The sequence below is a fragment of the Sander lucioperca genome, chromosome 24 (assembly GCF_008315115.2).
Source record: "Sander lucioperca isolate FBNREF2018 chromosome 24, SLUC_FBN_1.2, whole genome shotgun sequence".
NCBI classification, from domain to species: domain Eukaryota; kingdom Metazoa; phylum Chordata; class Actinopteri; order Perciformes; family Percidae; genus Sander; species Sander lucioperca.
This window is the reverse complement of record NC_050196.1, coordinates 7,583,364-7,607,974: the sequence shown is the minus strand read 5'-3', so window position 1 is coordinate 7,607,974 and position 24,611 is coordinate 7,583,364. Positions and strand designations below refer to the sequence as shown.

At 43.2% G+C, this 24,611-nt stretch overlaps 1 protein-coding gene across 11 annotated transcripts in view; it reads right to left on the bottom strand.

The window, feature by feature from the left end:
- The window catches only part of spega (striated muscle enriched protein kinase a), a 53,582-nt gene that overhangs the window by 7,699 nt on the left and 21,272 nt on the right, over positions 1-24,611 (bottom strand). For 10 of the 11 annotated variants that reach the window (XR_004896642.1, XM_031291567.2, XM_035998736.1 and 7 more), the window contains 31 exons: positions 22,195-22,342; positions 20,082-20,966; positions 19,411-19,865; positions 18,011-18,157; positions 17,223-17,405; positions 14,801-14,964; positions 14,206-14,294; positions 13,870-14,045; positions 13,185-13,371; positions 12,896-12,969; positions 11,731-11,889; positions 11,426-11,615; positions 10,938-11,167; positions 10,732-10,851; positions 10,529-10,633; positions 9,619-9,825; positions 9,394-9,517; positions 8,568-8,740; positions 8,074-8,186; positions 7,765-7,933; positions 7,173-7,272; positions 6,157-6,357; positions 4,970-5,027; positions 4,810-4,887; positions 4,520-4,692; positions 4,347-4,373; positions 4,085-4,237; positions 3,926-3,968; positions 3,765-3,830; positions 623-3,374; positions 376-543 (listed from right to left, as the gene is read on the bottom strand). Coding sequence is in view for 10 of the 11 variants with exons in the window: in XM_031291567.2 (XP_031147427.2) it covers positions 376-543; positions 623-3,374; positions 3,765-3,830; positions 3,926-3,968; positions 4,085-4,237; positions 4,347-4,373; positions 4,520-4,692; positions 4,810-4,887; positions 4,970-5,027; positions 6,157-6,357; positions 7,173-7,272; positions 7,765-7,933; positions 8,074-8,186; positions 8,568-8,740; positions 9,394-9,517; positions 9,619-9,825; positions 10,529-10,633; positions 10,732-10,851; positions 10,938-11,167; positions 11,426-11,615; positions 11,731-11,889; positions 12,896-12,969; positions 13,185-13,371; positions 13,870-14,045; positions 14,206-14,294; positions 14,801-14,964; positions 17,223-17,405; positions 18,011-18,157; positions 19,411-19,865; positions 20,082-20,966; positions 22,195-22,342 (7,917 nt within the window). In the remaining variant the exon portion in view is untranslated. The remainder of the gene's footprint in view (positions 1-375; positions 544-622; positions 3,375-3,764; positions 3,831-3,925; positions 3,969-4,084; positions 4,238-4,346; positions 4,374-4,519; positions 4,693-4,809; positions 4,888-4,969; positions 5,028-6,156; positions 6,358-7,172; positions 7,273-7,764; positions 7,934-8,073; positions 8,187-8,567; positions 8,741-9,393; positions 9,518-9,618; positions 9,826-10,528; positions 10,634-10,731; positions 10,852-10,937; positions 11,168-11,425; positions 11,616-11,730; positions 11,890-12,895; positions 12,970-13,184; positions 13,372-13,869; positions 14,046-14,205; positions 14,295-14,800; positions 14,965-17,222; positions 17,406-18,010; positions 18,158-19,410; positions 19,866-20,081; positions 20,967-22,194; positions 22,343-24,611) is intronic. The other variant, XM_035998735.1, reaches the window with a different exon arrangement.

The following is a 24,611-nucleotide window of genomic DNA, read 5'->3' as shown; positions in this document are numbered from 1 at the left end:
AAATCCCAGAAAGCATAAATTGCTCCTATTGCACAATGAATACGAGAAGGGCCTCAGATCCATTATAATAATCTACTGTAACGTTAATCTCTTGACATTAATAACCATTTCAACTGTATTAATATTCATGCCATTCTTACTGCAATTAAAACTAAATTATGTAAAATACATCACATCATGATGCCATATGTCCATGAAAGGCAAAGGAGCAGCTATGCCTCTGGGAAGAGAACTCGCTCCATGTTGTAATTTGCAGCATTGATATTAATGAATACGATTTCCCCAATTCCCATTTTCCCCAATCTATACAACAACAACAACATGAACTACAAAACAACAATTTCTGAATAGCTGTGGGCTAAACAATCTACTTACAAGCTATTGACAACGTGCAGGAGGTAGTGATGGTAGCTATAGGGTTGGTAGCAACACATTCATAAACTCCAGCGTCCCTTCGGCTGGACTTTGTGATCATAAGAAGCTGCCTGCCATCTGGGTGGGACCTCAGGTTGATTCTGTCATCCACCTGCAGCGGTTTCCGATCTGGAATGCACACAAGAAATTCAGCAGCTGAACGGCAGCTTTTGGATAAAACCACAAAATGGGAGAATTTAAGTGATACCTATCGTCCATGTGATTTCTGGATGCGGACTTCCAGCTGGAAGGCAGCTAAGCGTGACAGGATCCCCCTCCAATAAGATGCAGTCTTTCAGTTTGATGTGGAACACAGGGGCAAAATCCGAAGCGGAACGGATGAACTTCTGGCTTTTTGACAAACCATCCTCTTTGGGGTCGGATGAAGGCAGATCAGATTGAGAGGAGGTTTTGTCTTTCTTGCCCCTTGTCAAACCCCACCTGTCCCACCGTGATCGCCTGTCAGTTTCTGAGGCTTTTTCGGAATGGATGCTAGAAGCGGATTCAATCGATTCCTTGGATGCAGCAGCGCCGGTCTGTTTTGCTAGTTGATTCTCGGGGATGCCCATTCCTTTGAGTCCTCGCCCCTCAGATTGGGAATGACGATGGCGGGTAAACAGGGGTGTCCTCTTTCCCTCTTCATCCTCTTTTCTCTCCTCAGACTGACTGCGGATTTTCGAGGAAATTACTGCCACTTTTTTCTCAAACTTCCGTCGCATTGCCAGAACAGGGGAATCAGTGACTTTCTTCAAATCATTTTGCACCAACTCTTTCTGACTCCCCCCAGCGTCTTTGTCCTTCCTCTCCTCTGACTGGGTCCTTATTTTGGCAGAGATTCCTGCCACTTTGGACTCAAACTTGCGCCTCATAGCAGAAACCGATGACTCCTCAGCTTTTCTTTGTTCTCGCTCGTCCGGCTGCCCCTTTGCCCCTGCACTGTTCAGCTCCTTTGTATCCAGGGACTTACTGCGCCCAATAGTCCATGAAACCCTCTTGCTTCCAGCAGTTTCCTGCACATCCTGGTGCTTTTCCTCCTTTGGCTTCTCCCCCTTCTTATCGACAGATGTTGACCTCTTGGCCCGCAAGGAAAACCTCCCAATTAGGCCAAAGCCCGTTTCCTTATCTTCTTCTCTTAAATCTTGAACAGATTTGGATTTCTCCTGTAGTCCTTTTGGGACCATTTCAAGAGGTGCCCCCCTTGGCCCCGGCCTATAAACCTCTTCACCTCCCTCGCCCACCTTCCGGTTTAGTACGGGTGATTTCTCCTCCGATTTGTTTCTGGTCAGTTTTCGGAGGCCACGGGTCAAAGACGACTCCCGCTTCTTAAACCTGGCTTCAAAGACCTCCTCTGAGTCAATGTCTTTGATGTCCGTTCTGAGCATAGGCCGACGAGGGATGGCAGCAAGATCAGGGTTTGATGATGTGGAAACAGAGCTAGGACATCTCTCAGCAGTTGCTACTTTAGCAAATACTGCTGGATGTTCAGGCAATGTGGGGATTTCTGTGGACTTTCTATCATTTGGTGTGGCTGGATGCTCGAATTTGGCCTCGTCAGATGTTACAGATTGCACTGCAACAGCTTGAATGACACTTGCATATGCAGATGCCGGTTTACCATTTTGTGTTTCATCTCCCTTCATATCCTTTTCATTCATACGTAGCTCCTCTTCTTCCCTTTCTTTACTCTCTTCTTCTTCTTCTTCATCATCCTCCTCTATTACAATTATAGGAGTAATTACAGAGGGTGACCTAGACTCAGATTCTACTGTGTCTGGCTTTTCTAACTGGGTTTTGGTCCTTTTCTCGGTTATCCCATCCATGTTCTTCTCATTCATACTTTGCATGTCCTTATGTTCTTTTACATTGTTCTGTTTTTGCTGCTGGTCCAATCCTCCTGGTGTTGGGAGCGTAGCGGAAGTCTTTTTTGTAGGTGAGGCAGATATAGACTCCAGTGTTGTTTGTTCTGTGAGTGCGGACATTGAGGTTGCCTCCTGGAGCTTCTTTCCTTCTATGCTACCATTGCCCACCGATGGGATCTCTAAGGGGGCTCCAAACCTGCGGTGCAGGGGCATGGGCTCAGAATCCCCCTGAGTGAAGGAGGCGCTTTTACGAAAAACTTTGGGCTTTGGCGTGTCCTCTGTAGGGCTCTCTGAAGACGCTGCTCTGGTGAGAGTTGATGGCCCCGCTCTGGATCTCCTCAAGTTCCGATCAAGAGACCCTGTCTGCCTCTCATCTTCCATGCCGAGTGTTTCAAACAAGGGCCCTCGCAGGCCGCTCATCTTTTTGTCCACATTTCCTCCTCTTAGCAACCGCTGTCTCATCAGTTCCAGTTTTAGGGCATAATCCTCCTGGCTTAACTTCGCCGCCCCGGGGCTCGGGCTGCGATTGGGTAGTTCCATAGAAACAGCCTTTTTCAGGCTCTTGTTACTTGCTTCTGAGTCCTTGTTTGCATTTCCCTCTTCTGGGTCAATGTGGAGAAGCAGTGCTGAATCAGCAGAGCTGCCTCTCCTCATGGTAGCCCGCCTGGATTTCGTCTGGGATTCTTCCGACTCCACACTTGATCCTTTTTTTAGAGGAGCTCGTTGTGTCTTTTCCATTTTCTCGTCATCTGGGGTTTCCTCTTCATCTTTTGCACTTTTACTTTCCCCTCCTCTCGTACCGATCTCCATGTTGTCCTTTTTCTTCGTCCCATGAGCAGCCACACTGGGCCATACAGTGGCATCTTCGTCCCCCGGGATCTCGTTAAGGGAGACCCTGGAACCAGAAAAGACCATGGACAGCGGCATAGGGATGAAGGGAAGCTCGTCCACATCTGCATCGGAGTCAGAGGAAGAGGAGGGTGGTGGGGAGCCTTCTTTTAAATGCCGGGCCACAGCAATGGAGACGTGGTTGGATGCGTCATTCAAAAGCTCTGGGATCGACCGCATCACCATCTTGGATTTGTAGCTGATAAGAGAACGCTAAAAAAAGGACAACAGAGGACAACGTGAGTTTATATTTATGTCCCCCTACTTTATATGCAAAGTCTCCAGGTCTGAGTCAGAAATACACCTGTCAGACTGAAACTTGGTTTTGGTTGAAATAGACAAACTATGGCATCTCAAATGACAGAAAGCATTATATCCTGCCACCTTTGGAGGTTTAAGTTGGGCATTAATTTAGTCCTGGACTATGTCTAATCTTTTTTTTTTTTTTTTTTTTTTTTAGGAAATATTTTCATTTAATTCATGAGTATGGTACGTTCGTACGTATGTGGGACTATTCCAAACTATGTCTGAGAAATGTGGGAATCAGCCCTTGGTGTCTTAGTCTTTCATTTCCACACATTAAATGCATGTCCAGTGGCTTACCTGCCATCGCCTTCTAGCCAAAACTTGCTTTAGCATAGCTGTGCTGATGCTCTTGTTCGTTGGTGACTGCAAGACAAAAAGAGTGGAGATATAAATTCAAATCCTATTACACATGTAAATAGTTTGAGGATGGGTGATGTATTTTCTAAATGATAACTTACCTTGAACCAAGGATGACGAAGGCACTCAATGGCACTGGGCCTCCTAGAAGAGGGGAAAAAATGCACATGACGGAATATGAAGAAGGGGCATGCTACTGTTTAAGATAACATTATTTATATTTACATATGTTTCTGTAAAATAATCATCAAGATGCTTACAGTCGGTCCGCTACCAAAAGCTTGATGACAAATCCCTTTGCTTCTTTGCAGAGGTCAGTGAACATGCCCTCTTCAAACGCCACATTGTAGTTACGGATGTTTAAGGCAGTAGCTCTGTCATTTTCACCAGCAAAGGGAGACACACCAGTCAGGCTAAAATAAAAAATAAAAAAAACACATCATTATCAACAAAAGAAAAATTTCTGTTCTTGATCCATTATATTTAAACTATAAAAAGTAGTAACAAATCTATATAACGTACCAGAGGTACGTGATGACACCAGCAGGCCTGTAGGAGAGCAGGACAGATGAATGACAAGTGGATTTTTGGAAACAACATAAAAAGCAGAGTAAAAGACTTTATTTTGTTGCAGAGAACAAGGTAGCGCCTGCAGGGTGTAGTCACTTCTCCGCGCTGGAGAACAGGTGGCTCACCATATGTCTGTTGCCGTGGAGACCGGAGTTTGGTTAACAATCTCTGGTGCAACAAATTCTGGCGTGCCGTATTTGCAGTAGCACTCCTCAGAAGTATCCAATTTCATGGCATTACCAAAGTCACAAATGCGGATCTGGTCACTCCCAGGACTTGCCATTAAAATATTTTCTGGCTAGAGAGGGGTGTACACAGACACAACAGTGTTAGGTACATAAAGAGTATAACAATCTTGTAAACAATGTTGATCAAATAAATTTGATGCAGCACCAGATGTGGGTTGGGCCGATACCTTTATGTCAAGGTGAGCTATGTTTTTTAGGTGAAGATAACGAAGACCTTCCAAAACCTGCTGAACACTACAGCGGATCTGTAGAGAAACATGGAGGGAATGAGCGTAACAATCATGTTATATAATGATAGCGCAGTGCAGTAGGCAGAAGCACACACACCTCCAGTTCCTTGACTGTTGTTTTTTTGGCCATTCTTTCCAGCAAGTCCTCGTGACATCTTCACACAACAGTTAAGGAAAAAAAAACACAAAAAAGCAGAGCTGTGACTTGACTGCACAGTCCAAGTGGTAGGTGCATGAGAAATGAATTATAAATGAGCAAAACTCCCACACATCCTATCTCTTGCTAATTCCGCTCATTGGCGATGACTCAGAGAGAAAAAGCTGTGCTGCGCTTCATTCATGCCTCCAGGGGACTGCAGAAGACATCAGGATTAATGCTTTGGATCTTTCGTGTCCTTGAGGTGCATTTAAGAGCAGTTTTGTTCAGCAATGCAGCAGATAAAATGTAAAGGTAGTGCCTTTTTGACTTCAAGATATGGGGCCCTATTTTAATGATCTAAGCGCACGGCGTGAAGCGCATAACACAGGTGCGTTTAGGGCGTGTCCAAATCCACTTTTGCTAGTTTGACGGCGGAAAAAAGGGTCCGTGCCCATGGTTCAAAAGGGTTGTACTTAGTGTCTTCATTAATTCATAGGTGTGTTTTTGGCGTAACATGCAATAAACCAATCAGAGAGTCATCTCCAGGCCAGGCGCGTTTGTACCTTGGCGCATTGCTATTATGATGGCGGATTTGCACCCTAATATTTTTATTTGTAATCTTTTGCATGCTTGTGTGCTGTTGTCCCTGTGTGTGTGTAACAAGCATAGTGTGTGTGTGTGTGCTGTGCATAAGCCTAGGCACGTTTTTACTAATTTGCTGTTAAAATAACAATGAAATGCTGCGTTATTGACTTCAGATCAGGTTTTTGTTGGTCAATAGCGCGATCACTTCCCGCTGCCTCAAGATAGCAATACGGCAAGAATTCACCTGAACACACCTCCCTGTAAGACCAGCACGCCCATGGGCGCACAGATGGGTGCAGGTGCATTTGCTGTTTAAACGACATGGGCGCTGGATGGGAAACTGACAATTGCGCGCGCTGCACCGGGTGCAAGATAGGGGCCATGAACATGTTTGCCCTCATTAAAAAAAACTTGTATTGTCTTAGCAACAAGAGCTAAAAAAAAAAAACCTAGTCTGTTGTTGCAGGATAATATAGGTCACTCACAGAAACTGCATGATAAATGCAACATATTAAAGTACATTTCCTATCGTAGACAATGACATTACACTGAAAGGATACAACTCTGTGATGAGCACTACCACACTCTTCTTCTCAAAGGCATCATGGAAATAGAGAATCCTCTCGTTGTCCAGCTCAGACAGCAGCTCCATCTCTCGGAGGGCCAAGGCTTTCCTCCTTCCTCCCGCAGAAATGAACTTGGCAGCGAACTCGGCCTTTCCCTTTTTCTGACTCACCCTCTTCACATAGGAGAAGGTACCCCTGCATCAAACAGCGGCAACGTGTTGGGTTTAATTTAAATGTGTTAGTTATTATTCTATTAAACAGTCCTACAAGAAAAAGAAAAAAAGTAGTGCCACAGTCAATGAAGAAATTACAAATTGACGTTGAATTCTTTAGTTTCATTCTTCACGAGATATTAAAAAATTATATAAAATGTCAATTCACTAGCTTTTTGCAGCTTTATACCAAGAGAATAAAAATAGCTCTAAAATGTACTCCAAGAATAGGGACAGAGACATTTTAACCAATGAATTACTGATAGTGTTGCTTTTTCACTTCAATTAAATAATAAATTCTTCTTTGCAAGAGGTAGCACTACTACAGGAGAATGGAGAGACAAAGGTGGACACATGGCCATTGTATAATTAACTTTCAATCTCCGTGAATGTTTTTTGTGAGGTGTTTGGGAGAAGAAATCTGTATTCCATTTAAGTTTGCTGCTCTATTTAACAACCAAAACACATTGTCTTTTGGAAAACAGATTATCCCATCTGCCTGTTCCAATTGCTTTACAATTCACAGTAAATGTCCGTCTCCACCAAGTCAGACCAAAACAAATCCTCTGTCAGCTAATGTATTCACTCCACTCAGGCTGGTGACTCATCTCTTTTGTCTCCGTCTACTGTTGTTAAGCAGGTGAGACCGCCTGCCCTCCAACAGCCCTGACCCTCAGCGCTCAAACAGCCATTAAACACTGATGTACTCGCTGCATGTGAAGGGATGTGAGACAGAATGAGTGTGCGGTCAGTCACACACACACACACACACACACACACACACACACACACACTCACCTCCCTATCTCTTTGTGGATATCATAGTAATCCGTCAGACGCCTCATTTTTCTCAGAATGGTTCCTTCATCCTCCATTGGCTCTGCTGCTTCTTTTCGCTCTGCAGGGAGCACCAACAGAGGCATTTTTTTATGTGTGTTTGTTTGTGTGTGTGTGTGTGTGTGTGTGTGTGTGTTTGGCTGTACATGTGTGCCAGCTTAGTGACAGATGGTTTCATATTGTAGTCTCTAAACACCTGGTGGTCTCGCCCATATGGTGTAGATTTAGAGGTATAATTTTCAACAACAACCAGCTAATATTGGTGTGTGCTGCATCAGTAGATGGATATAATCTAAACTAAATGGTAAAGATCGACGGCAAGTGGAGGAAAAGCCCGTCGGTGTAGCACTTTTTTGGAAGAGACTTCTCATTATATCACAATCATTTAAATGATTCTCAACAAAAAACTGATTGAGAATATATAATGAAAAGATGCAACCTCCTCATATCTTTCTTCATTTCGACTCTCACGGAAATTTTAATCCTTTTTACTTGGATGACTCTGTCCACATGCAAAGTATGTTAGTGCAGACAGTGTTGTTGGACTGCTGACCTGTATGAACTGTGAGTTCAGCTTTGCAGGAGTTGGAGCCGGCCAGGTTCTTTGCAGTGCAGGTGTACACACCGGAGTGTTCGGGGCGGGCGTTGAGGACAACAAGGGAATATTCTGGGTCGTCGTACACAAATGTGAAGTGGCTGCTCTCAGAGAGAAGCACGTCATCCTGCGACAGACCAATCAACTGTTAATATGGTTTCAGATTACACTAATAATTCTGCCAATTTCTGGCTGTTGTGCTGCAATCCCTTTTAAAAAAAATAAATACAAAAGGAAACACTCTTTAGCTGATTATGACAATTTTACCTTATACCACAGAATATCTGGGTCTGGTTTCCCTTCAACCACAACAGCCAGACGGGACGTCTCCCCAATGTGCACATCCACATCCTCCATGATGGTTTCAAATTTAGGAGGCACTACAAAAGAATAAGTAAAAAAGAGAGACTGTATATATGTATGTATGTATATATCATTTTTTCATATAAATATATATATTTTTTACAACAATAATAATTCTAAATAGATACAAAAGCCCCCTGAGGATGCGGACGTCTTTGTATTTTAAAAACCTTAATTCCAACAATGAAGGAGGCACAAGTCTTTACTTCAAAGTCATTTTTAGAGAAGCTATTCTAAATTCATGATCCTTTACTTCAAAAATAGCTAAAGCTCAATTTAAATTACACACCGCTTCCCTTTGTTGGCATTAACTGCTGCCAAGAGTAAGTAGTAAGTTCTTTGGATTCAAACTGAAAAGCTAAATTTATCATGTGGTGTTCTGCCTGGACTAAACTGACCTGCCATAGCCAGCTGAGGCGTGCAGAGGTCGCTGCCAAACTGGTTGCTGGCCGTGACCACCAGCTGACCGATGTCTGCACTCCTGACTCGCTGAAGCTTCAGGGTGTGTTGATCGTCGTCTGGCATGCTCAGCTCATACATCCCCAGTCTGTTGACCAACACCACCCCCCTCCTGGGGAAGACAGTGGCAATGTACCACAGTTAGAGCTGTAGTCTAGGAAAGCAAGATCAGAGCCCTTTTCCCCCCCAAACTGTCCACATCAGTATGCAAGGATCTTCTTTAGCAGCAGGTAGCAAAGAGAACAAATATTTCTTACAAGAAATTGCAGAGCTCCGCAGAGAAAATGTGCTGGGCCATCAAATGCTCAATTTAATCAAAGCAATGTAAACCACTGCACAGCGGTGCTTCTCAGTCCTGGTCCTCTGGAGCTACAATCCTGCCACTTTAAAAATTTTTATCTGCAGAGGTTAGGATAAGCCTGTTCACACGTTATATCCCGATTTATGAAACAGTCCCGGATGAGAATAGAAATAGGATGAAACCCAGCACGTGCTCTGGCTCCTGAGAGACTTTTTCTACGGTTTCTGTTTGAAATGAGCGTCCTGCACTTGTCAAGAAATCAGTTACTGTCCCAGTATTTAAACAAAGATTAAAAACTCATCAATTCAGCACCGGCTTGGGCACGTCCCTACAGTATTCGCAATCTTGCAGACTGGTGTATTACTGCTTGTATTATTTTTGCACAAAAAAAAAAAACCAACCTCTCCGCACACTATACTTTACATACAAACCTGAAATGTGCCACTAGAGATAGAGGAACTAACCTTTTCCAGGTGACAACTGCGTGCACGTGGTTCAGCGTGATGGTGATGCTCGCAGGTTGGTTCTCAACTACATAAACAATGTCAGGTTTGTCCAAAATGACTGGTGCCTTTCTCAAATAGGGTCCTACACGGGTAAAAGATTTGAAAAGAAATCGTCAAATAAACTAAATAGAATGTATTTTTTTTTTTTTTTACCAGTGGTGGCAACATCTTCAGCTTCGTTACCCCTGTCCAGCAGCTGGACCAGGTCAGTAGAGGGTGACGGTTTGCTTAAAGTCTTCCCAGTGGACGTCAGGACTCTGAAAGCGTAGCGAACTCCTTTGGACAGGGAGGTGACGGTGAACTTGGTCTCCCTCAGGTTAGACGCCACGACAGACCACTGGATGGAGCCCAGAGGCTGCTGCTGGACCACATATAGCAAGGAGTCGGCATCTGCACACACGTATGGTGTTTAGTTACTTAATCTGGACGACAAAACACATGGTGAGGTGCTTAAAGCTATAGTGCGTAGTTTCTGTCTCGCCCCTGAGGAACTCTAAGTAATGACAACAAAACTGTCGGCGCGTCCACATGATACAAGCCTTTTGTGATCGCACACGCGCCCCCCACCCCTCCTCTATGCAGTTGCTTGTAGCCAAGGAGGACACGGAGGATTAAGAGGTAATTATCTTTGCTCGATTTTCTGCGTGCAAAAATTGCCGGACGACACAATCTTCTGAACATAGCCATACTGAGAAAATCAGAGAGAGTTTTGTGGAGCTGATGGTCTTAATTAGCTTTGTAGCAACGCATTTGGCAATGTTACGGACGTTCATATATAATGAATTCATTAAACAAAAGGTTACACACTAAAGCTTTAAGGTGCAGAAAGAACCTTTTTTTAATTTTTTTTTTAAATCTGTGCTGATGACATGTAAAATCCAAAGGGGCTTAACATATCTCAGAATGAAAAGACAGCAAACATATAGGACACACATGCTATAAATAGCTTACCCTGAAAGTGTTTTATGACCATTTACTTTTGCTGTTTTTGTTAAAGCATTTCTCAATATTGCAACAATAACAAAAATGTCACGAAAGAAATTGTGCAATATTTTAGGCCAAAAAAAAAAAAAAAACAACCTAATGAACCTACCAAATGAAGGGTCAACCCTCTTTGGTCTTTTCCAGCTGAGGCTTATAGTTTTCCCTGTGATGGCCTCTATCACTGGAGGACCATCAGGGGGATCAGGAACAATATCTGATTTAAAATAAATACACAAATATATACATCACACATACATATCATATTGGAAATGTTGTATTCTCTCAACTCAAACATTAAGTCTCCATCCGTACCTGTGACGTAAAGATGTGCATAGCAGGCTGCTTTGCCCAATTTATTGGAGATGACGGCCTTGTAGACGCCCCCATGAGCGTGACAAGCGCTCCGAATGACCATACTGTGGACATCCCTGTCTGAAGAACAGACACACAACTTACTCATTTACTATCGTTCCCCCAAAAATGGCTTCGCTTGGTTTGTAATTTGGTTCTTTGCTTACGCTGGGTCATTTTGCGCGCTTCGCTGCTCTCGATGCGCTTGCCGTTGTGGTACCAGGCGATGGTTGGGTAGGGTAGGCCCGCCACCTTGCATTTCAGTAGCGCCTCTTTGCCTTCAATCACGTCCACATCAGCCAGAGGTTTGACAAAGTCCGGCATGGTCCTCTTTTCCACCTCACTCTCCAGCACCTCAGGCTCCTCGGGGATGGATGGCATCTTCTCCAACTTGGCCCTGGAGGAAGGAAGGAGCGATTTAAAGAATCTGAGAACGTACACTGCAAGATTGAGGAGTTTATTTCATTTTTGACATGTGCCTTCTCTTCTTTAGAAAGATTTCCTTCCTCCGGAAGTATTTTTCTTTGACCTTGAAAACAGAAATGGCTCCTCTGACTTTTATACTGACAGCTTGGTTTTATTTCCCCCTTTCAAAGCCTTTAAAAATGACACAATGGCTTATAGAGATGTTTTCCATATGAATGACTTCTCTTACATGTGAGACGAGATGGCAGCGCGAGGTTCTTGCATGTAGAGCTCTGCGGTGCATTCAGACTTCCCATGAATGTTTTGAGCGACTGCTGTGTAGAAGCCTTCCGTGTCGCTGCTAACATGGGTGATGACAAGTGAGTAACGACCCCCCTCTTGAAGGATGCGAACATTATCGCTCTCCTCCACTCTTGTGTCTGAAAGCGTGGAAACAAAAATCAGACAAGGCATTTCCCTTGAAGAGTTCACAGCTGTTAGTTATCTGGAAACCCACACATATCAAATATCAGACCCAACAATGGAGATTCTTACCAAAATGCATCCAAGTGACTCGAGGAGCAGGTGATCCGCTCACCTTACAGTCAAACCGGGCAGTGCGGCCTTCGATGACTTCCAGGATGTCCAGCTTACGGGTGAACAGAGGCTCCTTGGATGGGGCCACCCTAAGGTTTGCGTTTGAGGTCAACTCCTCTGTAAATGCAATGACACGTTCCTTAGCAACAAGTTTTTCTGAGGCTTTTTTGAGCATCCTTAATGTGTCTATTATTTTTTCAATCACTCCTTTTACTTTTAGCTTTAAAGCTATTGTGCGTAGTTTCTGTCGCCCCCATGAGGAATTCTAAATAATGACAACAACACTGTCCACATGACGCAAGCCTTCAGTGGTTGCCCCACCCCTCCCCCACCAGTTGCTAGTAGCTCAAGGAGGAAACGGTGGATTAAAAAAACATGATGGACTCTTCAGAAGAGGTAATTATCGTGTAGTTGTTATGTCCTCTTCTTCACCAAAGCTGATCATTGCTGTCATTCTTTTTTCAGCGGTGACGTTAAACGCATCACTCGAGCTTCTGCGTACGAAAGTTGCCGGACGACACCATTTTGTAAACATAGCCATACTGAGAAACACAGATGGCAACAAAAACAAACTGTGCCAACCTGCACCACCAAACATAACAAACAGTCTTCCAGCGTTCCAGCCAATAACCGACAATAAGGATTTGGGGGTTAGTGAGTTAGTTCCGCCCAGCGGAAGCACGGAAGGGAGGGAGAGGGGATGGGATGAGGAGGAGGGAGGGGCGAGCTGGCCTCGTTTTGTTTGAAAATACTTCGAACGTCAACAAGAAGTGCCGTCACCCAACATCACTTAGAGCACCTTTAATATAAAATAGTTGCGCAGTATGGGTTTAATATTCAATTATGTTGTGTCTCAAATCTAGTGAAGTTTGGAATACAAATTTGTAAAGACTGGTGACATTTCAAAAGGCAGAAAAGACAGAAACTGATGCAGCCTATATTCATAGATTTGTTTTGAACCAAGGAATGCAGGAAAATTCACTTCAATTCTGGAGGTCATTCATGGTGGGGTTACTGATTCCAGATTACTTGATCTTGGCCCCTAGCCAGAGACATGAGCAGATATGAATATGCATTTTCCAACTTCTCCTAAACAAAAGGGATAACAGTGTTTGTAGTTCACCTTTGGCAGTGCTCAGCTTGCAAGTGTATGTTCCACTATCATCCTCGTGTACTGAATTTAGCAGCAGACGGCACCTGTAAGATTATACAAAACAGCAGTTTTCAAAAAAATCCAACAATTAATTTTACAGTCAGGATACATCTTTACAGAATATAAAACTTCCCGTTTTACAAACCTTCATTTACAATGTCTTACAATTAAAATTCAAACTAACGAAATAAAGAAGAAAATAGTTAAACACATATCGTAAACATCACCAAAAGATATTTTACCACACACATGAGCCCACCTCTTGCCATCAAAGTGCATTTTGCAGTTGAACAGCGCTGGCTGGATCAGCTTCCCGTTCGAGAGCCAGTCCACATCGACGTCTAGAGGTCCCGTAATGTGACACTCGAACATGGCCGACTCTCCAGCCCTCACCGCCACATCTTTTACCTCCCTGGTGATTTTCAGTGCTGTTTGTGCTGCAGACTCTGATACGAACATAGTCAGAAGCAACAAAGAAAATATTACAAGATATTTGTTACAACAAGATTAAACAGTCTATATCCACGACGTTCCACTTCCGGGATTACTCCCTTGCTGCCGGAAATTCCGCTGGATGTCTTTCTTTTCGGCCGGATGTCCGTTACCTTTCTCTTTCTTTGTGTTGTAATTTTAAACTCTGGTGGATTTATGAGGACTATGGTTAACTGCTCCTCAGATCTCTACAGGTTAAATCCAGACAGCTAGCTAGACTATCTGTCCAATCTGAGTTTTCTGTTGCACGACTAAAACAACACCAAAACAAGTTCCTTCCCGAGGCTATTTTGCAGCGACACCGTGGCTCTGCTCGGCACTTAACGCCGCGCAAGATGATTGTGATTGGTTTAAAGAAATGCTGATAAACCTCCGCAGCGCTGTGGAGGAAGGTCTGGCAATGCGAGACTAGATTAAACTAGACAAGATCCATTTCATTCATCACTATTCACCTCTGACCACCACTCTGCACTCCGCTTGCTCGGATCCGTACTTGTTGGTGATCTTGCAGACGTAAAGCCCTGCGTCTGACCTCTGAGCTGAGCTGATTTTCATTTCACTGGTGCCGTCGTCTGTCTCTTGCACAGCGAAGCGCCCCGCTGTCTTCACCGGGACTCTGTCCTTCAACCTGAGTCAATATAAAGTGGCCGTCACAGTGGTTTACACTCAGGTGTTTAATAGAGGGCCTTGGTGACAAGGAAACAGTAAGTGACCTTGGTTGAGACAATAGATTCAGGTATCTACGAAGATGTTTGTCTGCAATGTAGCTTTTAGGAAAGATGTCCTACCAGTAAACCATGGGTCTGGGCTGCCCTTCCACCTTCGCTGAGATGACGACATCTTGACCGTGAGTTACCTCCTGGTCCCATGGTGGCACCTTTCAAAGGATCACAACATACTTATGTATAAATGCTTTTAAGGTTTCAGGATGTTCCCTATCAGACTAGCAGACCACATTTTAATTTAAAGCTGAAAGAAACAAGTCTATTAATCGATCATCAGAACATTTCTGTTTCCATCCATCCATCCATCCATCCATCCATCCATCCATATTTTTATGATCATTTCCCCACAATTTTCAGGCATGCATTTCTATAGTGGGTTTCAGTCAGTTGGGTTTCAGTTGATTAAAATGGATTCAGAACTGTCCTTCAAGTGACATATCATGAAAGTGCCCAAAATGGGTTCATTTATCAACCTCTTCCTCTCTTTCTGACAATGGTGTGATGAAGGAGTTAGATGTAGCGTGCTGCTTTGGATCAGTACTGGGAAAATGAGCACAGTTTTGTGGCAACCCGGCATCCATAATGTTGACAGACAGTCAGTCCTAAAGAACAGATTTGAAAAACAAAATCTACAATTTTGCTTCTGAGACTCTCCTACCTGAAATGAGGGAGGTTCTTTGAAGTGGACTCTTTTACTCGGAGCAGGCGAGTCCCCGAGCTCCATCGCCTCCTCCTGAGGGCTCAGGTACTCCTCATCTGACTGGGTTGGACTACTGACTTCAAAGGCCCTGGCTGGTTTCCCACATTGCATGTGGGTTGGCTCTAGAAGAAAAAAAAAAAGGAGAGCGATACTGGCCATAAGTATAATAGACTTTCAAGCAAACATCAGCGTCATCTAATTCACCTTTACTTGTGTCCGTGAAAAAGCAAATTCTGATTTGCACACCTCTTAATTTGTGTAATTAAGTGCAAATTTCTTTGAAATATGGTTAACATGCCACAAGGGCGGCCCGTTAAACCTTTAGATAGGATCAATCTGTCAGGGTTCTAATGTTTAGTCTTTGCTTTTCTGGAGATGACCGTCTTTGCCAAGATGAGCAGTTGGCAACATAGAGCGGTGATTTAAGAGATGAGTGGGCCACAAGTACACACACGCACACATACGCACACACAAACACACACACACACACACACACACACACACACACACACACACACACACACACACACACAGAGCGTAGAGACCTCTCTGAAGTGACCGTAACTGAACAGATAATGAATTAATCCCTTAATCCCTGACCCAATCATTCGCTTATTCCCATGGAGTTCCAGAGCAGACACTGTGTCTGGACTCCTGGCAGCTTCTACTAAAGTCAGAATTAATTCACAGCTGGATAGAGAAATATAAAACACTGCCACCCTACAGCACCTCTCTTTAGAGTCCTCTGTCTTTCTCTTTCTGCCTTGTCGCTTTCTTTTTGTCTGTGCTTTTCACTTTCTCTGCAAAACCTAAACCTCAGACATCTGGCATAAGCAGATAACACTGTAACAACTGAAAATGAATAACATCTTTGGAATGGAATTAAGACATGTCCTCTTCTGAGGAGAAAACAACAGCAGAATGGATGAAGACAGGCCTGTCCACATGCGCAGATGCAAGAAAATACATATAAACCTATGTAAGCACTGACTTACGGCAATTGAACATTCAAATTAAGAGATTCCCTCCAGAAAAACACAATTTGTGACAGTTTAGGTAGGTAGGTATTCTAATGAACTGTCATCATGCTGACATTAAAAAGGTAAAATAACAAAATAACCTACCTAGAGTCACATCTCTGAGCGGCGTCTGTGCACCAGGGGATAAGTCCCGGGAGTATTTACACAAACCTGCCAACTCTTACACAACTGCTGCACAGTCCGAGCCAGCTAACCTTCCTCTATTCTCTCCTCTGCTTCCCGTCACAGTTATGTCCATAGTCTCTAACATTCCTGACATCCTGAAGCTCACACAACAGTATCTGGAAAGTTATATATTGTGTAGGTTCATTAAAGATTTTTTTTTTTTACTATAGTGGATGATGATATTGTGTAATGTGTAACCAGCTGGAAACTTTTTTGATCTTTTATGCAGTAATTACCAGAATACAGTGTTAATCTCCTTCGCCATATTGAGTTTTGACATGCTTTGTAGCCTAGAAGTCATTCTCTGCCTCTATGTTGGCTTGCCCTGCCAAAAATCTACTCCCAGCTAAACCAGCTAAAGTGACTCATGCTTTCTCCCAGCACATTTAGACAACTCCAACTCCAAGCCCTGAAGCGTGAAATCTAGATCGAGATGAAAAACTCCCATGATTGCAGCAGTAATCTCACACAGGGACATAAAGCAGACTGCAATTACCCGAGAGAACAAGAGGGTGGCTAAAAATACTCCTGCAAGTTAGACTCCACTGGCCTAATATGGCAACACAGGCCCCGTGCTGCTGGTGAGACTGTACGAGTGTATGCTCACGTTTGTTGACAAAACTGGTGCAGGTTGCATTTACATGAACTGAATTAATACTCTGGGAGCAGTACAAGCTTTTTACAAACAGCTTACAATATAAACACACATCCACCGCAGGCACATCTTTAATGGAAACCCTTTCCAAAAGGATTATTGATTTTGTTTACTCCCGATTCTGAATGCCATGCCTGCCTTTAAGACTCGGGAGACCTTTGTGTGATGGGGCAGGTCTGTGTTTTGAGTCCGCACCGAGGGGAGCTCAGTGCCTTTAAGAATTAATGGGTTGTCATGGTAACTATCGCTGCGAGGAGCCCCGGTCGGGATGGTGAGCTCTAGCAGGCCTTTGTAGTCATTAAGACCGAATGTCAGGCGGAGGAGGACTGGCAGTGGATTACAGCCAATTTGTGTGTGTGAGTCAACATGTTCATGTATTTCAAGCACCGCATTGTTTCCATGTGCCTCATTTCCATGTGCCTCATTTCCATCTTCATTTAAATTTGGGTTTGTGAATGTGACGCTGTGGCACCAAATCTAACAGCAAATCACTTTACGCGTCTTCCTATCTCTGTCTCACCTGATTGGATAAAGAGCGTAGCGCTGCAGGACGCTCTGCCCGCCGTGTTGACAGCTGTGACGCAGTACGACCCTGCGTTGTTCGGCCTCAACTGCTTTATCACCAGACTGTGCCTCTCACCCTCAGCCCTAACCACATGGAAGGCATTGCTTCGTATCTCCACATTATTCTTCCTCCACGTCACTGAGAAGGCAGAGAAAAACATATTTACACTGATGACAAATATAATAAAACCTCCCACAGAAGAAAATGGATCCAGCACAATCCACCTTACAAAGGAATGAATATAGCTCATTGGTTTTGGATTATACAGGTTTTTACTAAAAAATATTTTTTTTAAAGATAGATTTTAAACAGCAATTTCCCCTCAAAATAGTTATCTTTTCTGCTGCAAAAAAAGACACCAACGACTGCTTTTTCTTTTCAGCAAACCCGATCCTATGAAAAAAAAAGTGAATAAAAAAAAAATGCAAAACAGCTGGTTATCTTAAAAAAGTAATTCATAAATCAAGTAAACGTTTGTTAGCTAAATTCCTGTATTCAGCTACAGTAATTGGTGCAACAAATGCCATTTTAAAAATCGTATTGTCACCTGGAATGTATTAAGGAGTTGTAGTATTGTATTGACTTTTTAAACTTATTTTTCACAATATACTTTTAATCCTAATTTTCCAAAATAAAGAAATAAAAACATAAAATACAAAAAAGAAAAACAAAATAGAAAATGACACAAAAAACAAAACACAAAATGAGCTATCGTAATCAATAAAGCGTGTTTTCAGTCGTACCTGTAGGGGACGGACTCCCTGTGATGATGCATGTCAGTGTGATCTCAGAGCCGCTGGGTCCCTTGGTGTCCACAAGAGTCCTCTCAAACCTCGGGCCCTCAGCTGGATCCTCATCAGCAGACAGGTACGAGTCATCAGATGAGCCCCCTGAAAACAACAGGTCAGGTTCATGTGGGACTGCCTGATTTCAGAAATGGGTCAAGCCCCAAAATTAGTCATTAATGGCCTATGTGGAAATGAGTTGAGTCTGAGCCCTGCGGCAAGTCTGTGTATTGGATTCATTCACAACATAATAGATACATGTTCTACTTTTTTGTTCAGTTTTAAATCTGTTTCTAAATTTTTGTTTTGTGTGAAGTGATCACTCTGTAGTTGCTGTTTATAGTGATACTGTGTTAATTTGATCTAGTATACATCTTTACATATTTTACTGTCATTTTTTAAACTGTTTTAATAAGTGCTTTACTAAAGTCTATTGGGATTGGGATTTTGTTTTGCAGTAGGTATACTTAGGCTCGGCTCTTCCAACCTTTTTGGCTTGTGCCCCTTAAAAACTTGAAAAGTCACCAAAGATCCATAAACAAACATGACCTTTTAATAAGCTGTGAGCCCTTCAAGCAAAAAAAAAAAAAAAGTTTTTACTGTCTCAGTGTTCAATTGAAATAATCTTAAATTAGCCAAAGACTAAACCCCATCCCTAACTAACCCTTACTATCCAGTGTAGGAAAAAAACATGTAAAAATGTAAGACAAATATTAGAAAAACAAACGTATTTAGTATTTAGCCAACAGTTTTTCCTCTTTCCTAATTAGTTTATCATCTCATAACCCCACAAATGAATCTTGCAGGATCCCACCCTTACAGTAGGTTGGAAACGACTCACTTATGTTAATAGAACAGAAGTACTACTCAACATACTTAAAGGAAAGTGGATCATACGTTGGGTCCACTAAATCCAGAAAAAAGATGGACGTTTGATATCTAAATGGAACATTTCGAACGTGACATTTTGGGTTCAGTAGAGTTCAGGTTGGTCATGCAAGCAGCAGCCACTGTTGTATGAAACTGCCGGAGAGACCTGTCAATAAAGCCAAACATACCACAAAAATATACTTCTCTATAACCCTAAAAAAAATAAAATAAAAGCCACCTAGAAAGACAAAAGACAAAGACAAGAGACTCGTCTTGAGAGAAGTTTTCTCATTGACTTTGGTGCAGTCCAAATATTTTTGGAGCCAGCAGCTTGTGGCCATTAAGTGAACTGCGTCATTACACAGTTGTGCATTGGCTTAAACATCTGTGGTGGCTTCTGCTAGTTTTGGCTTAATCTAGATTTTTACGAAGACAATCATCAACAATCATCATCATCATACAATGTGTAACCCTAACCCTAACCCTACCTTCCTCTGGAGACTTGTGTTGAACAGAACGGCCTTGCTTGCTCTTGCGAACTTTCCCCTCTTTCTTTCTGGTCTTGCTTCTCTCGTTGCTCCTGTCTGCAGCACATTCTGTCTCCATGGGTTCACCTTCCACCAGGATGGTGGGGATGTTGACTTTCAAGGTTGGAGGCGTCCGCCCCGCTTCCGCCTTCCTCCTTTTTAGGAGAGGGCTGATGGAAGGAGTGGGTGATGGGGTGAGCCTGGGGGGCTTGGATGGGAACTGGGACCCTGGTTCCCTCATGGTTATTGGGGATGCTCTCTTCCCATTCAGGCTTGGTGATCTATGATCTGCTTCCTTGTCCATCTTTGTCTCCCTATTTGAATCCATCCCCAGATCTCTGGTGGGGGATGAGAATTTTTGAGACATGGCAACAAGTGCGTCTTTGTCAGCTGCCGGAGAGCTTTGTAGGGTTTCCCTGTGTGCAAAGACAAAAAAATAAATAAATAATAAAATACGTTATTTAATACTGACAAGTCTGGAATAAAGTGTTAAATGAATTTCAATTTTGTGTCCAGTTCAATTTTGTTGACAAATAACTAATCCTACAAAGAAAAAAAAAAATACCAAAGATACACATACATATGATTTTAAAAACACGCAAATTCATCAGTAAAAATAATCTCCTCCAAACCTGGTGAGGCTTGTCCTTGCGGCTGTTGGCAATGGTTGCCCTGGTAACTGGTGAACTGGTGCCGTCTCCATGGTAACAGAGACTTTCCCTGTGCGTCCTCGTGATGAGCTATCCACTGGTTTCCCCTGCGAATCTGGCTGTGTCATCTTTTCAGGGTCGTTCCTTTGATTCCCCAGACCTTTGCTTTGGGCCTGTGGAGAAATCTGCAATCTGCTGTCCCCTTCCCTCTCCTCAACTTTTTTGTCCTCCAGGGCTCGCTCCCTTGCCTCCAACTTTTTAACCACTTGGGGAGGAATGGGCTCTATTTTGCCTGTGGTCAGCCTCTCTTTCTGTGACAGCTGCTCAGTGGAATACGCCTTTTTCAAGCTTGGTTTCCCCACAAGTTTCTTGATCCTCTGGAGCTCTTCGGCAAACTTGCTCTGGTAGCTCTGGACCCTTTGGGAGTAGCTCGTCTTGTCCTCCAAAGAAGAGGCCCGTTGCTTGAACGCTACTCGCTTCTGGGCTGCGCCCTGCAGGATGCGATCCTCCCCTTTGCTGGGGCCTCCGGTTTTCTTTCCGCTGTCGTCTGAGTCGCAGGAAGCTGCTCCTCCAAATCTAGATCCTGATCCAGATCGGACTCCTCCTGGCAGATCCACACTAGCCCTTCGCTCCTCAAAAGCACAGACCTTGTCAAAGATCTTAGGCCCAGCACGAGCCAGTTTGGGTGTCATGACAACACTGTTAACACTTGATGCCTGGTCGGTCTTCGATGATTGGGGATCTGAAGGTTTGGTTTTGTCTGGGTCTTGGTCTTGGGTACTGATGTTGTGCGAACTGGGAGGTGGCTGGGGAGAAGACAGGGGGACAGGGGAGGAGAGCCCCTGTGATCTGTCAGCAGTTTGACTCCTAGAGGGGGGAGGATTGTGGGAAAATTGAGGTGTGAAGTTAGAGCTCTGGTGCAGGTGCCGTAGCCGTTGGAAAAGCAATAAAGAAGCAGATGAAAGTCCATTTGTGTCAGTTTGTCTTATTTTTTCATATTCACCAGTGAGTTCCTTGTGTTTTGTCTGTGCTCTTTGCGTGTCATTTTCAGAGAGCAACACATCAGACAGTGTAAAATGAAATGGCAGATAAAAGGTATAAAATAACGTTGCCCACTTTAAGATTTCACACAATGTTAAGAACTTAATCTAAGTGTGGTGAACTGGAAGACACCCTAAGACACTAATAATTGGAAATGATAGGCATTAAGCAGCAACAAAGTTGCAGATTTACAACATGAACTCTTACAAAAAGGCAAGAAAAAAATACCCCTGCTTTAACTTCAAATACAAAAACAGCATGCCTAAAAAGAAGCTGTGAATCACATGATCATTAATTTGTGAGAACATTCATGCTAATATTAGCTCGGATCAAAGCCAGCAACCCATGCATGTCACAGCAGACCTATAAAGATATGGTGTTGATCCAAAAAGTGAGGGGTGGCTCTAGAAAACATGCAGTGGGTAAAAAGTGTAATCACAGTTTTCAAAAGTGCTGAATAATACATTAGCAGACTGTGCCATTGTGTCCTCTCTAATGGCTCAGAGAAATATTACCAATTATATTTTTTTAAGACCTGTAATCATTGTTAGATTGAAACCAAACCAAACCACACTCACAGCAATAAAAACAGAGTCGAAGGAAAGTGTGACATCAAAATAAAAATGGGAAGTAAAAACACGGTATGAAAAAAAGCTTGAATATAAGAAATAAGAGTAAAAAAAAATGAATAGCTTTTGTAACTTGGATTACATACGGAGTACAATTTTTGCGAGTTGGGTCTATGGAGGATGTAATGTCTTGTCTTGTCTTATGTGTCAGTTTTCATCGCAATTTGGGGTTTTGTGGCCAGTCTTTTTTTTGTTTTATAGTGGAATCCTAAAAAGAAAATGCCATGTGCTATAGCGGCATAGAAAATGTCCTCCCTCTGTAGAGGCTGAACATGCTCCCATAGTAGTCGCTGCCTACAGAAACACTTTCCTCTGACCCTTGAACAGGCCGTGCCAGGTTAGCGTGAGACGCCCGGATCAGCGGTTCCACACCCAAGTGACGGACAGGGGGGGCCCCCTCAGTGGGAGCCCCGCCGAGGGCTTGCCTGGCAGGGTTTGGGTCCAAGTGGGGCCCCGGAGGGCGGGAGCCCAGGGCGCGGAGCTCTCGCTCCACTACAGGGTCATAGGCACCAGGTAGGGTGGCTCTGCGATCTGAAGCGTCTGGGTTATAGTCCATCATCCCGCCTCCCTCAACTGGAGAGAGAGAGAGAGAGAGAGAGAGAGAGAGAGAGAGAGAGAGAGAGAGAGAGAGAGAGAGAGAGAGAGAGAGAGAGAGAGAGAGACTCAGTAATTTCCTAAAACAGCCTTTGCTAAAAACCACCCAGCTGTAGTTTTTACAGGTGGTTTTTAGCGAACATTAGGAGTTATTAGAGCATTTCTGTGGGACTAATCTAAGATGTTGATTAATACACATTTGGTGGTCTAGTGAGTATTTCAGCACAGACGGTGTATGTGGGATTGACTGAAATAAACTGCAGTGCCTGTGCTCATTGTTCAATTAATTAAGAAACACCAGTGCATCAGTGTGGCTCACTGGTGTGTTACTGTATAATCAGGCTTTGGCCACACAGGCAGTGCTGGGATAGTAGAATCAATTCATGGTTGCTTTTGGCCCTTATAGAATATCACCAGTTATGCTTTAAGAGAGATGGATGGTAAGAGAAAGCTATCAACTTCAATACCAAACAAAAACATTTTTTTCAATAGTGTTAATTGAAAGGTGAGTTAATTGTCAGATTTTTTTATCAATTGTGGAGAGATGGATCATGGATCATTGTGTATTAAACTTTTAAGTCCATTTTTGTTAAATGTCAAATCTTTTGCAAATGTAATATCATTGAAACACTCTTACACTCTGGTGGAAGCACTTTAATTTCTAAACGTTCTTTAGACTGTTCTCTTCGCCTTTTAATTAAAGAAAAACAAATGTAAGCATAAAATGTAAACAAAAGCAGGGATAATCAAGGTTTATATTTTGTACAATACCTTGCTATATCCAAACTAAAAAAGCATGTGAAGAAAGATTCATTAATTAACTGAACGAGTCAGCAACACAAAGAGCAAGAATCCTGTGCTGGTAGGAAATGGTACTGATGTACAGGAACAGGGTGAGATGGGTAAAAGAGTCTATTGATTGTTTGAAAACAGGAAATGAAACAGAACGTGCAAGGGCGACATTGTGGAGCGTGCACCACTTAAAGAGATCCTCCCCCATCGCAAATCAGGTAATGATTGACATTTTGGTGATGAGCAACGGAGGCAAGAGTGCTTTGGCAGCGAAAAGAAAGAGCAGTCAGCATCTTCCGTTAACGACGGAAACCTTGAAACAGCGATGTGTCGGGGGATATAAAACGACGGACTCCTACTGCAATCACAAATGGTCCTGACTCAGCGCCACAGTCAGAAGACAACCTACATCACTTCCTCTTAAAGCAGAACACACAATGAGAAATCTTTTCAGAGGAACACATTACACACTAAAACGCGTCTGTTAGGTGTTGCAGAAGCTTTCGTTTTACTTGGAAGCAGAACAGGCTTTTAGTGCTGTGTTTTGACGCTAAATGGAGATCGTCATTTTCACAAACATTCCTGCTCATACATTGTCCACTGGATCCGAACAAGGTCCGTCTGGAGTGACACAGAGCTGATTCTTCTGCAGAAATGCATCATTTGGGAAGGAAAAGAATCTTATTAACATCCGCATTCTAGTGTTTGCATGCAGCTGAGGCAGCCAGAATTGGTTCCCTGAAGAGAACAAATGATGCATCACCTCATCCCTCCCTCATTTGATATTCTCTATTTTTTTTTTTGTTTGTTGATTGTCTCTGGAGGGACGTGATGAGGCCATAGTCAGCCCGCCAACGCGAAAGCTTAGAAAGTGCAAACACTGTGTACAAGCGAGGGAAGAATCTAAAATGTCTCCCTGGTAGAGGAGAAGGGTGTCAATATTTCTGATCTATATTCAGACATCCTGTTGCCTGGTTAGGAACGGGTGTTAAAGGCATGCAGGTTCTGTGACGCCAGTCGAACCAACACCACTTCAGCAAAATGAGTAAATACTCTGTCGGGAATCCTTTTTTAAGCTGTGCGATGCCGACAGAAAAAAGGCTCATTAGGTTGTAATTGGGTATTGCCCGCCACTCAAGGAAATTATTTTTTCTTTGCATTAAGAGATCATGATCGAGTGGATAAACATTTCTTTGGCCCTCTTCTTGTCAAAAATGAAAAGCGGCTTTTAGGCTTAATCAGATTTAGCCAAGTGTCATATTAAACTAAATGGGTTGATGGGACATACGCCAGAAACAATGACTCCTCGATTTTTTTTAATACAAGACACATCAGGGCAACTTTGCTTCTGTTGGCAGAAAATGCAATTTTGTAGATCAGAGTTGAACAACATTGAACTTTGACTAGTCTATAACCACGACATTCCACTTCCGGGAATGCTGTGTGGACTAGCCAG